The 13,487-nt window shown below is 40.7% G+C and overlaps 1 protein-coding gene across 1 annotated transcript in view; it reads left to right on the forward strand.

Annotated features, from left to right (window-relative positions):
- The window catches only part of LOC127577987 (sodium/hydrogen exchanger 10-like), a 160,533-nt gene that overhangs the window by 21,467 nt on the left and 125,579 nt on the right, over positions 1–13,487 (forward strand). The window contains exon 4 of the mRNA XM_052029694.1: positions 3,580–3,745. Within this exon, the coding sequence (XP_051885654.1) occupies positions 3,580–3,745 (166 nt within the window). The remainder of the gene's footprint in view (positions 1–3,579; positions 3,746–13,487) is intronic.

A 13,487-nucleotide genomic window follows, 5' to 3' on the forward strand; every position in this document is an offset into this window, starting at 1 on the left:
GATATTAGACTCAAGACTCCACATTAATTAGATTCCCACGTGGCCTAATTTAATCAAATACAACTTAAATTGATGCCTTTTAAGTCTTAGGATCATTCTAATAAATAGGATTTGTACCCCTTGCATGGCCAATAAACTTGGTGCTCACAAGATTCCATTTGAGAAGCCATTTTGAATCGCTTTTGTTTTTTTGTACAAGCTCTTAAATTCCTATGTTGCACTTCAATACCAGTTCTCACCGCTTAAGAAAATATTCTAACTGTCACCAATTCAAAAGTTGATAACTTTATATTTCATATTTAACTCTGCTGCTGTAGGTTTTTCCTATTGTAACATTCCTGTTTCTGCTACACAAATTATTTGTGCCTCTTATGTTAGTCCCTGGGTATATTGACTAAAATTGACTAAAATTGACTAAAGACTCCACTAAAATGGCCATTGTGCTTATGATTCCTAGATCGATGTGGCCGCAAAGGCGTTTAATGCGATCCAGGACAAAGCAATTTGTTTGGCATTCCATTAATTGAAGTATCCACTTCCTGCAATACTGGTGTACTGTAGCTCAAGCTTGTATTATGTACATAAATGCTGGACAATCTGTTTGATTGCACAGACAAGAAATTTGCTCAGTAAGAACTGTAGAGTAGTATTAATGAATGATTACAATTATTCTAAAATAGACAGTGATTGTAATAGTGTAAAATATATTTCAAAAAGTTAAGAATTTCTGAAGTGTGTTTAGGACAGCTGTCTTGATCAGTATGTTCCTGGCCAAACAAGGAAGGAGATATTCACCATAACCTAATTCAGTAATGAGGTTGGTTAAGTGGAACATTAGAAGGCATGGTGATCTTAGTATTTTGTAGTTTGGATAACTATGGGAAGTGGCATTGGGAACTTGGCAAGAGAAGGAACTAGAAAGGCTGGCTGTACTTAAACTAAGTTTGGTCTGCATGTGATGTATCCTTGGCCACTGAGGGAGAGAAGTTGCATACATACTAGACACAATGATGTAATATAGAGTGATGCCAGAGGACTGGGGAAGTACGGATATTGTCAAAAGAAAACAGCCGACTGATTACAAGCCAGCCAATTTATTCTCTGTGATGGGGAAGCTTCTAAAACAATCAGTGATTTTTTTTAAAAAAAAGGAAATTAGTTGCTTGGATGAGTTAAAGGAAGCTAACACTGATTTGTAAAGGGCAAGTTGAATTTAACTAAACTGTTATGAGCCAGGTTGCTGTTTGGTGAATGTCCCTTTAAGGCACCTGGACAGTAGAGTAGCAGTATGTGTGTGTGGTGTTATCAAGACAGCAAGACTATAACAATGTGCTGGCTGTTTTGCTCAGTGAGTCAGAGAGAGAGAGAGACACTGACTGCTGGTCTCCATATCAATGGATGAAAAACAATAGCTGTGTCTGTCACTACAATCCATGTATGGATTTTTGGAGCAATCAAGTGGAGTCCACTTTGTCGTTAACCTGTACTGGAAAACAGGTATTTTCTGTGGGCGGCCACGTATTGAATGCCTTCGGGATGGCAGACACTTCGGAACAAAGCAGTGGAGATCATCGGAGATTGAGGTGTTGTATGGGTTCCATTGTGGAACATGTGGATTTCGTTATTTCTCTCTCTACATTCTCTCTTCAGCCGGTGGTTTTGCAAAAGCCTTTGCTCACGTTTCACCTGATGATTTGCTGAACTGAACTTTGAGAACTATTCCTAGACTTGAGGTTTGGGAATTTGCCACACACACACTTTGAGTTTATTAGTTTTGGGGATTATGTTTAACATCTAATCATTTTTGCCTTTCTTATTATCACAAGTGGTTATTAATAAAATAGTTTCTAACACTTATACATGCCTCGGTGCGTTTCGATTGTTGCTGGTTCGTAACAAAATTGATTTTTTTTGCTGTGTTAATGGAGTTGATGAGAACACATGACATGGTGCAGATGGACTTGTGAAAGGTATTCAATAAAATAGGACATAATAAATTTTTAGGGTGAAGCCCATGGAATGAACGGAGCAATAGCAGCATGAATGTTTAAAAAAATATGGCCAAGTGTGACACACAGTGTTGTGGTAAGCAATTTTGTTTTATTCAAGGAAGCAAGATGATTGTGTTGCCCAGGGCTTGTTGCTGAGGTCACTGCTTTCATTAAGTACTTGAATCTGGGTATGTGGGAGATGAAATCAAAACTTGATGATGAAAGTTTTGGAAGTATAGTGAACAGTTTGGAGGATGGTGATAAATCTATAGATGGTCACAAGTATGCAAGCTGAGCTGGTGTATACGTGGTGCAGAATTTAAAGATTGTGGGAAATGATTTATTTTGGTAGCAACAAGTAGAGGCAATGCATTATAAGGGGCTCAGTCCTAAAGTGGGTGTATAAATCTTTGAAGGTGGATGAAAAAGTGGCTAAACACCATTCATGATCCTGGGCTTCATAAATAGTCATGTGAAGTACAAAAGAAAGGAAGCTATGGTGAACTTGTGTAAGAAGGTAGATTGGCTGCAACTCGTGTATTTTGTCTATTTCACTGCACTTTAGGAAGGATGCGAAGGCCGTCAAGAAGCAGGAAAGATTTACTCGAATAGTTCCAGAAGTACGGAATCTTCTCCTTTAGAGCACAGAAGATTGAGGAGAGATATGATAGAGATGTTCAAAAAAAATAGGGAGAAACTTAATGTTGGTGCAAGGTTCAAGTGCTTTAGAAAAAGTAATTGAATCAGCACTTGAAAGAAAATATTGCAGTGTTTCAGGTAAAGTGGGATTAGCTTTATTCTTCCTGTACAGAGCTGATTTGCATTAAGAGGACAAAGTGGCCTTCTGTACAATTATATGTGGCAATTTTCCAAGTCGTCTTTGATAGCAATTACTAAACCTGTAACTTGCACCATTTAGGGAAAAAGAAGACTGGTTAATATAACTTCCTTTTGTTTTCTTAGTTGCATGGCGACTTAATTACTGGTCCATCATTGTTGCTGGATCAAATTCCTACAACAGCAAAGATAAACCGTACAAAATAACTTTAAATTGGCCAATTCTTGGCAAAGAGAACAACCTTTTCACATTATATCCAGTTAACCTTGTTATCCCTCTCTTGAAGGTATTGCGTCTTTGACATGTGTGAAGCCACACCTTTGCAACCATTCTGCTACCCAACCTAATTGGTTATTTTTCATATGCAACAAGGGTTTTGATAAGCCTGGTCATCCATGGAGAGGTGGAAGAAAGACCAACCCCGGTCATATCCTTATCTGACTGCTGCTACTCATGTTATTTCCAGCAAGGATTGTTTTTAAGATAATGAAGGGCAAACCAGCTTAGCGGCAGATTTTAGCATTCTGCTACCATTTTGGTTGAGATCAACTATGTGAGCATAAATATTTGGATTGAACTTGGGGCCTTAATATTAGTAAACGCATCTTTTTGCCAGATATATGCACTGGATCATAAAGGAGCTGTATATATTTAATTTAAAATAAAGTGTTACAATGTTTTGAGGTGGAAAAATAATGTATTAAAGATGGTCTCTAATATTTAATCTCCCACTGGCTGAATTTCTGACAGGTGGTGCTTTTGGCTGGTCCCGGTTTGGTCCTGAGTGGTGCAATGATTGCTCTTTTGGCTGTTGACGTTTACACGTTCAACTGGGATTGGTACGTTGGCATGATGTTTGGGTCAATTCTTGCCTGCACTGACTCCATTACAGCCGTCGCTCTGCTTAAGAACCTAGGTATGATAAGAATTTTTCACATCAGTTTTGGATCTGTTTGAAATGAGAACTACTGGCTACCTTTTTAATTTTTAGTTTTTGGTAAAATTGTTGGAATGCATTCCAATGCAACAATACAAAGCTTCAGAATTCAGGGTCTTTACAAATGAGAATTTGACTTGCATGAGTGGGCTTTTCCAAAGGGAGTAGTGATTATAGAATCACACAATATAAAAGAATGTGATTGCCTTGTAGCTGTGAAAACTCTATTAAAAGAGCTATCAAAGTCATCCTAGTTCCATGTTCTTTCCATAGTCTTTCACAAGGTTTACAAAATTACGTTATTATGGGCAGGAGATTTGTTTTTGGAGTTTAAACAAGAATATGACTGGGGTGAAATTGAACAGCAATAGAAAATGGGCTCTGGACCTGTAATGTGTTTAGCTTCTGCCTTCTTGCAGGAAATTTGAGTTTGGCTTTATTTTCATGATTACTGCAGTCAGCTTTTGTGCTTGTGGGTCTTAACACAAATTTGTGATCTCCGCTTTCTGAATTGACTAACACAGTTTGGAGCTATAACCAAACCCAAGCCTGTCTCACTTGAAGTGGGGTCAGGGGAGTGTGTTTTAAACAACTCTGCTATCACCTTCTCAGATGTGTTGAAAGTTCAGAAGGGAGTGAGCCCTGCTTTTTCTCAGGCCACTGGAAGCAACGTAAGAAAAGAGAAGAATTATCTATCCACTGGACAGTTAAGCACAGTGGGTAGAGGCCATAAAGATAGATAACGGCCAGAGCGAAGCTGTGGAGACGTGGATGTAGTGCAAGGTTATTAAACTACTTTCTGCACATGGTCAAGATCTCCCTTTTTACCCCCAATGCCATTTATTTCCCTTCCCCAAAGAGTACAACTTGTACTTTTCAACATGATATAACCCTAAAAGCATCCAACAGTAATTTGGTATTGGTTTATTATTGTCACTTGTACTGAGGTACAGTGAAAAGCTTGTCTTGCATACTGATCGTACAGGTCAATTCATTACACGGTGCAGTTACATTGAGTCAGTACAGAGTGCATTGATGTAGTACAAGTAAAAACAATAACAGTACATAGTAAAGTGTCACAGCTACAGAGAAAGTGCAGTGCAATAAGGTGCGAGGTCACAACAAGGTAGATCGTGAGGTTATAGTCCATCTCATTGTATAAGGGAACTGTTCAATAGTCTCATCACAGTGGGGTAGAAGCTGTCCATAAGTCTGGTGGTACGTGCCTTCAGGCTCCTGTATCTTCTACCCGAAGGAATAGGAGAGAAGAGAGAATGTCCCGGGTGGGTGGGGTCTTTGATTATGCTGGCTGCTTCACCGAGTCCAAGGAGGGGAGGCTAGTGTCTGTAATGCGCTGGTCTGTGTCCACAACTCTCTGCAGTTTCTTGCAGTCCTGGGCAGAGCAGTTGCCGTACCAAGCCGTGATACATCCAGATAGGATGCTTTCTATGGTGCATCGGTAAAAGTTGGTGAGAGTCAAAGGGGACAAACCAAATTTCTTTAGCCTCCTGAGGAAGTAGAGGAGTTGGTGAGCTTTCTTGGCAGTGGCTTCTACGTGATTTGACCAGGACAGGCTGTTGGTGATGTTCACTCCCAGGAACTTCTCAATTTCTCTTATGAGGGGCAAAGAAATAACATCTGAATGTCCCACCACATTCACTCATATTTGACACAGCTCTGGCATTAATACCAATATCTCAGCTTCTGTGCACTACCAGTTATTATTCTGGCAAATCCATCAATTAAATCTTCTTTTGTGCATAATTGCAAGCAACAGCAGCGGGATGGGAGACAAGTATATATGCACTGCTTTGTTACCCTGGAAGCAAAAGACCTGAGTCATTAGTGCTGTTGCAGCAGAAGCTTTAGTCATGGGAGATGCTGAGAGCATGGAAGATAAAACCATGCTTATGCCAACTCTTCTCTTGTTCCACTTCACTTTATCCCACAGTTTTGATCTGCAAGCCATGGGTGATATGAGTATAAACCTCTGTTTCTCTGCCCTTCAATAGTCCATGTTTGTGCTATTCTTATTGTTACGTAGCCAAGAAATCTCATCTGACCATAGTAGCTCAGTCACCTACTAATGTAGCAAGGAGGAAGAAGATGCTCTTTCACTTGATTCAACACCTACAGTAGTCAGTTTAAATTCTGAGACTGGACATAATTTAATTGTGGAACTTTAGGTTGGTCAGGGTGAAAGGGAGTTCCAGGAGTCATTTCCAAAAACAGGATAGGCTTAAGAGAGGCAATAAATTGTGCACAATGTTTCACTTGCTCTGCAGCAGAAACCACACATGGTGACTACTGTGAAGCTGCCTACAGAAGAAAGCTGAAGAATGTGCATATTACTTAGTTTGGTAGCCTGTCAAAGCCTAAGTTCCAAACCAAAGAACCTGGGGAGTTCAACTTCAACTTAACACAAGGCTTTCCATAGATCCTGGAACCTATCGTATGCAGTGTGGAATTGATGGCTAGCAATGCTTCAATAAAAATCTGATTCTGCATGATGCAGCATCTCATGGCCAATATCTCAGTTTCTATCCCAGCCCATTATAAATCTCAGAAGCAACCCAGATTTCTAAATACTGCAACAGAACCTTCGACTGTTGCTGTCATGGTGTTGTGCACCAGTGTTGATGGGGGTTTTGTGGATGTCATGGTAGTACAGCAGGTTGGCCTCCAATGTTGCACTGAGTAAAAACTGTAGACGCTAGAAATCCGAAATAAACATAGCAAATGCTAGAAACACTCAGCATGTCGGGCAATGTACATGGAAGGAGAAATGGCTAATGTTTCATGTCGGAGACTCTCTATCAGAACTGGGGGAAAAAGAAAACAAATCAGTTTTAAGTTGCAGAGAGCACGGGCTGGTGGTGGGAGAAAAATAGATAGGACAATGGGAATATCTGTGATAGGTTGAGGCTTGGTTTGCCATAGGGATGAATAGCGGTTGGAGAATAATGATACAGATAAAGGAGTGTAATGTACAAGGCTGTCAAACATGTCCAGCTGGTCAGGCTGTGCTAATGGGGAGAGGGGAAAAGGCCAAGTCACAGATGGATGTCTTGCAGTGGAAATGGCCAGGTCTGATACTGACAGAGGTGGATCATTGGAAGTTGCAGCATTCACCATCGAGTCCTGAAGGCTGAAATGTACCCAGATGGATGATGAGATGCTGTTCCTCAAGTTTGCATTGGCCCTTATTGTAGCAGTGCAGGAGGCCACAGCCAGCCAGGTAAGAGTGGCAGTAGGTTGGAGAATTAAAGTGGCAGACTTCTGGAAGTTCAGAGTCACCCTTGTGAACTGAATGCAGATACTCTACAAAATGGTCACTCAATCTGTGTTTGGCTTTCCTAAAGTAGAGGAGACCACATTGTCAATGCTGACTGCAACACACTAGATTGGAAGAAGTGCTTCACCTGGAAGGATTGTTTGGTCCTAGGATGGTGGAAAGGAAAGGGGTGATAGGGATCTACTGATTCCATCAGGGTGGCCATATTCTTCCTGCCACTCAGCAATCTCACAATTGCCTTTCCTGTTGTCTTTCAACCAGCCCAGACTATTGTTGCTCATGGTCAGAGGATCTGAAGATTTTGTCTTCGAGGCCTGATACTGCTTGGGATCATCTTTCACAATTATCTACAGTTGTCTCCTCTTCCAGTCCACAAATTTTGACCAGTTATGTTACAGCCACCGGAAGAGCACTGCATTGGAGACCAGGATATGTTTGAGAAGCAGTAAGAAGTGCATAAGGGTGCCTAGTTGATCTCTATGATTCATTATTATGTTTTCTTTTGATACCATTATAGAAACTTGTGGAGGGTAGGCATTGTTATCTAGTTCAGTAATTATTAAAGGAAAGAAAAATATGGGTTCTGTAATAGATGTTATTGCCTCTGCTTCCACCACTCTCTCTGGCAGTGCTTTGCAGATACTTGCCACTCAGGATGAGAAAGATCCCCTATAAATCTCTTATCCCTTATCCTAAACCTATGTCCTCTAGTTTTGTTTATCTCTGGGGGGGAAAAGATTCCTGCAGTCTAACATATCTATACCCCTCAGAATTTTATATTCTCCAATCAGGTCCCCACTTAACCTCCTCTGCTCCAGGGAAAACAGATCTAGCCTCTCCAATCTCTCCTCATAACTGAACTGCCCATCCTGGTGAATTTCCTCTGCACCCTCTCCAGCACTATCACCTTTTGCTGAGGTATGACCAATGTTTTCTAAAGTTGATAACCTCTGCTCTTCTATTCAACACCCTAATAATGAAGGCCACTATCCCATATGTCATAATCACATTATTTTTCTGTGCTGTCACCTTCAAGGATCTTTGAACTTGCAAGCTAAGGTCCCTCTGTTCTTCAATATTCCCTAGAACCTAGCTATTCATGGTGTTTGGTACTCCCAAAACAATCTCACATTTATCAGGATTAAATTCCATCTGCTATTTCTCAGCCCATTTCAGCAATACATAAATACCATCCTGTATCCTAAGACTACCCTCTGCACTGTTAATGACTTCACTAATCTGTGTCATCTGTGACCTTACTAATTATGCCTCCTACATCCACATCCAAATCAGCAATGGTCCCAGCACCAGTCCCTGTGGGACACCAGTAGTCACAGGCATCCTATTGCCAAAACAGCTTTTTACCATCGCCCTTTGTCTCCTATTGGCAAACCAATTTTGGATACAATTTTCCCTGGATCTTATGGGTCCAAACCTTTTGGACTATTCTCCCATGTGAGACCTTGTTGAAAGTCTTAAGTCCATGTAAACCACATCTGCTGTAGTGCCCTCATCAACTTCCTCAAAAATTTCAATCAGATCATCTGTCTCCATCTCTTGCTTCTGCTTTTCACTTATTCCATAATAGCCCAAGGTTGGAGCCATTCTTGGGACTACGTGGTAGGACATCACTAATCCTGTCTAAGCACTGGAGCCGCTGCTTTAGAGTGCCCTATTACATGTTTGGTGTTTTTGCATAATAACATGGCACTCATTCAATAATTGCTTTGCTGTAGTTCTGGAAGGCTACAATTATGTATATAAGAAATGTCTCTTCGTGCTGGCTTTGTCATTCAATAAGATTGTGGCTAATCTGTATATACTACATATATGAAAATATTCAGTTGATCAGATAGCATCTGTGGTGAGAAACAATTAACATTTTGGATTAATGACCCTCCTTTAGCTACTGTATGGTTCTGTATTTTAGGATGAAATGACCTGACTGCATGCTATTAGTGGAAAGCTGTTGTCACTATGCAGCCTAATGCTGGTCGGGCCTGTAATTTCAAAGGAGAGCATAATATATTTTCTTAAGGATAAAAGATCAGTTTCTCTGCTTCAGTGAGTTACCAATAATAAACTGATTGAACTTTAAATGATGAGAACTATGTGTATTTGAAGATTTCTGGGTTCTGTGGTGACACACTCAGGACAGTGTAGATGCACTCATTTGTTCCCTTAGCCATGTGGAAGTCCAACCTTGAGTGTTTTTCTTGCCCTTCCACTCAAGGGGAGGAGTTGGCTTGTCTGGTAAATAACCTTGAGGAATATCAATGATGGATTAGTGAGATTGAAATTGTGACATTTTAAAGAAGAGCAGCACTTGATTTGGTAAGGAATAAAGCTAAAATCTAATCCGACTGGAGCTGAAGTACTTGTAATTTTTTCCAGAGAGCCAAAAGCAACTACTGGAGGAACTCAGTTGGGTCAGGCAGCAGCTGTGGATGCAGAAGGATAGTCAATGTTTTGGTTTGAGACCCCATATCGAGACTGAGAGTGTAGAGGGTAGATTTCTAGTATAAAGGGGTCGGTGAGGCAGGAGCTGGCAGGTGATCGGTGGAAATGGGTGAGGAGAATGATGTTGGGCAGACGGAGCCAGCCGGGGGTAGAGGAGGGTGAAGGTAGAGGTTGGAAGATGATGAGTGGAGATGCCTAAGGGTTACAGATTCTAGAATCTGATAAGTAAGGAAGGTGATAAATGGAACCAGATAAGGGAGGGATGATAGGCTGATGGAACCAGTAAGGGCAATGGTGGGGGAGGGGTGGGAGAATAAGAGACCCAGTGGGTTAAGTGTGTGGGTGATAGGCAGATGGAACCAGCTGGAGGAGGGGAGAAGACTGGGTAACTAGTTGGAGGAGTGGGGAGTTGGAAAGAAGGAAGTATGAGAGAACCTGTGTTCATCAGGAGAGAAAAGGAACACGCAGGCTGCACGTTACCTGAAATTGGAAAACTCAATGTTCATACCATTAGCTTGTTAACTATGACGGAAAATGAAGTACTATTTTTCACGTTTTCATTTGGCCTCACCCTGATGGTGGGGAAGGCCAGAGACTGGCAGGTCGGTGTGGTAATGGGAAGGGGGGTTTGAAAAAGCATTCATCTGGGAGGTCAAGGTGGCCATTGTGGACAGAGCTTTTTGTTTTCATGCATGACCCAGAGGCATTTGCGGAAAGACAGGTCTGTGGTCTGCACATTAACTTTCTGTTCTGTATGTTTCCAACATGTGTATACAGTGCATATGCTATTGGATTATTAAAATTACTGGATGCCTTGATTAGCAGTGAAACACCACTACTGATTAGCACTTAAAATTGGAGGTATTTCACTACAAAGAACAGGGATAAGGAGACCAATATCTCCCCTGTATTATTTAGTATTAAACATGATAAACACTGAGCCTTGAGCAATATGCAATAGGTGCTGAAAATCCAGGATAAAGACATTTTCTGTTTTTTCAATACCATACTAAAATATCAGGCAGCACTTTGCATGATTATGCTTGTTGTTTGACAATACTAGCCAATTTAGTCCACAAATAAAACCCAAAATAAATGACACAGTTGACTGAATGACCCATTATCTGATCTGAGAGGGGAAAATAATGTTCTGCCTAATTCCAATCTCCACCTCTTGTAGCCTTGTTGGTTATGGCATAATGTGTTCATTCAAGACCTTTTAAAAGGACATGATAGTCTGTCACCCTTACGGGCAAAGAGCTATAGACCCTGTGAGGTTTTGATGTGGATGGCAAGGCAGAAATCATTATCCATTCCTCATTACCAAAAACAAATCCAGAATGAAGAGCAAATTGATCAAAAAACTCGCCTATTTGGATATAATACTTAGCAAGAGTTATTACGAGTTGCCCTTCTGCCAGCTTGTTACACCCACTTTGTGTTCATTTACTTGCTATAGTTGTTCAGTGTATTTCATAGCTGGAACTTGGGTGATGGAAGACTGAAGTACTTCATCTGAGGACACTTCATATGGCCTTGGTTAACCTCGAACAGCTCTGAGCCTTGAGTACCCGGCCACAAGTTGCAGCATCTCCAGTCACTTGGATTGTACAAGGAGAAAATGCAGATTTGATAGAATACAATAGAAGCCATGTCCAACTGGCTATAAGGCCACATGGGTGGCTATCTGATCTTTGAAGGCAATAAATCATGAGAATCATCTAAGGTCCATCAAAACTATGATAGATGTTGCTGTTAAGTTCATGAATAAAATAGTTTTCTTGCTTTGAAAATCATGATTTACTGTATTTGTCCGTGACAGTATCTTCAAACTTGCTGGTAGACCGTTCTGAGTATTTCCTAATGTTTGCTGCCTTCAGTAGGCATTTGAATCCTCTTGTGCTGGTTGCATTCTCATCCTTTTGTAAGATTAATACCTTTCATTTTGTCTCTGCCCTATCTCTAACCCGTTCTGTATCCTAGCCTCTAAAGAATATGTGGACATTCCACAAGAGAATACATAAAGCAAACCTTTTCTGAAATAGCAGAAAGATCCTCATATTTTGAGCAAAAAGTTTTTTTTTATTACAGTGAAAGAATAATGAGATGGGCGGGCTCTGAAAGGAGATGAAATTTCCTATACATAGTATTTGTACTGTAGAGAGAGAATAATGTATCAAGAAACCCTATGAATCACTCCTTCATTGTTGTCAATTCCCACAGCTATGAATATCATCCATGATGGCTGATATGTATCTTTCCTAGGCGTGAGTGCGATGAAGGCTCTGCCTCCTCCAGTAGTAGTTTACTTTTTTAAACTTGTGCTTGACTTTCTGCTTGAAGGAAGGGAAACATTGGAGATGGTCTTTTGAAGGAGTTAGAGAATCTGTTAGTTTTGGTATTACATTCCAGAATTTAGTCTTTTAGATGTGAGGACTGGACAAGTGAGAATGTCTAGTGAATGTGCAAATAAGAAAAAGGTGTACAATGAATTGTGTTGTGGTTTACCTGTACCTGTCCAAGTACCTTTGTAAAATAGCTGGTGACAGAATATCCAGAATTAGTGCTAATGTATTGGCTCTTCTACAGAGAAGCAACACTTTAATTGGAAGGTAAAGCCACAACTTCCTTGTGTTCAGAGCATTAGAAGTAAGTGCAGGAGTAACCTTTATGGTGCATCAAGCCTGGGTGCCTTTTGATTTGCTTAGAACTTTGCTTTGGCAAGCGCCATTTAATTCTGATTGGAGCCAGTGGTATTTACTTGTGTGTTTTTAAAACATATTGTGATTAAATACCCCGCTTTTACAGCTGACAAAGCTGGCAGAGGGGTCTTCCTGGCTGTTGGACCTTTGGGAGCAGGCTTTGGTGTGACATTGCAGGCCATACTGTCATTCACATCTTTGAAGCTGGAGCCAGAGATGCTTTCAGACAACATGACAGGCCCTCCACGTCTGGATAGTTGAATATGGTTTGGTGGAGACCAAGAAAAGTGAACCCAGGGCCAATAAAAAAAATTTTTCATAACCATAATGATTGAATTAAAAATGCACTTTCTTGCCCTATTGCCATTTCTCGGTGCTCCAGGATCTGTGGTCTCATTATTGAGACTGTTAACCATTTGTATCCTTTTTGGATGGAGAATTGCAAAGCTACACTTCCCTCAGAGAACTGATATCTTCCCACCTCCAGCCTAAAGTAACCGATTCCTTATCATGAGTATGACCTCAAATTCCAGATTTTCAAGCTGGGGGCAACAGCGTCTCAGCCTCTGCCACGTAAGAATTTTAAAGTCATTCGTGAAGATCATCATATTGTTTTGAACATCAGATAATCCCATCTCGTTGCTGAGACGTAAAACTTGCATCATATGAAGCATTTTTGAATTGTATCCACTATAGTTGTTGGGAAACCTGATGTGTCATCTCAATAGGAGAACTGCTAGTTGTAAACTAAGGTTAACGTTGAGGAACTGTGGGAAGAAGAAATTTTGTAATGAGAGGCCATTGTGGGATATTGCTGAATCCAAACCCAGCACACAAAACACTCTGTGTCAGCCAGTCTGAATCTAACAAACATGAGCACAGATAGAACTGTCCTTTGGGATGAAGTGCTTTAAATGGGTAAGAATACTGGAAAGGGGTGGTTGCAGTGGTGCTACTAAGAGGTTAATAAGCTTTGGGGGGGGGGGAAGTTGGGAATATAAATTAGGCACATGCAGATTTAGAAGAAGTAATTAATTTGATATTCCAGAGGCAATTTAGTGGTCATGGAGCCTGCTTGAACTTTAAGTCAACAGCAAAACTTCAGAGACTCATTTCATAGTGATCTGGCATGCATCATCTGTTTTTGAGGATTCTTTGCTGTTACTACTGGAGAATCTGGATTTTTTGGCAGTCTCAGAGTTGGTCCATAACATTGTTCTAGTTGCTAGTTATTTCCTATTATGGTGGCTTTAGTGGGGAATTG

Source organism: Pristis pectinata, chromosome 14 (assembly GCF_009764475.1).
Source record: "Pristis pectinata isolate sPriPec2 chromosome 14, sPriPec2.1.pri, whole genome shotgun sequence".
Classification (NCBI taxonomy): Eukaryota; Metazoa; Chordata; class Chondrichthyes; order Rhinopristiformes; family Pristidae; genus Pristis; species Pristis pectinata.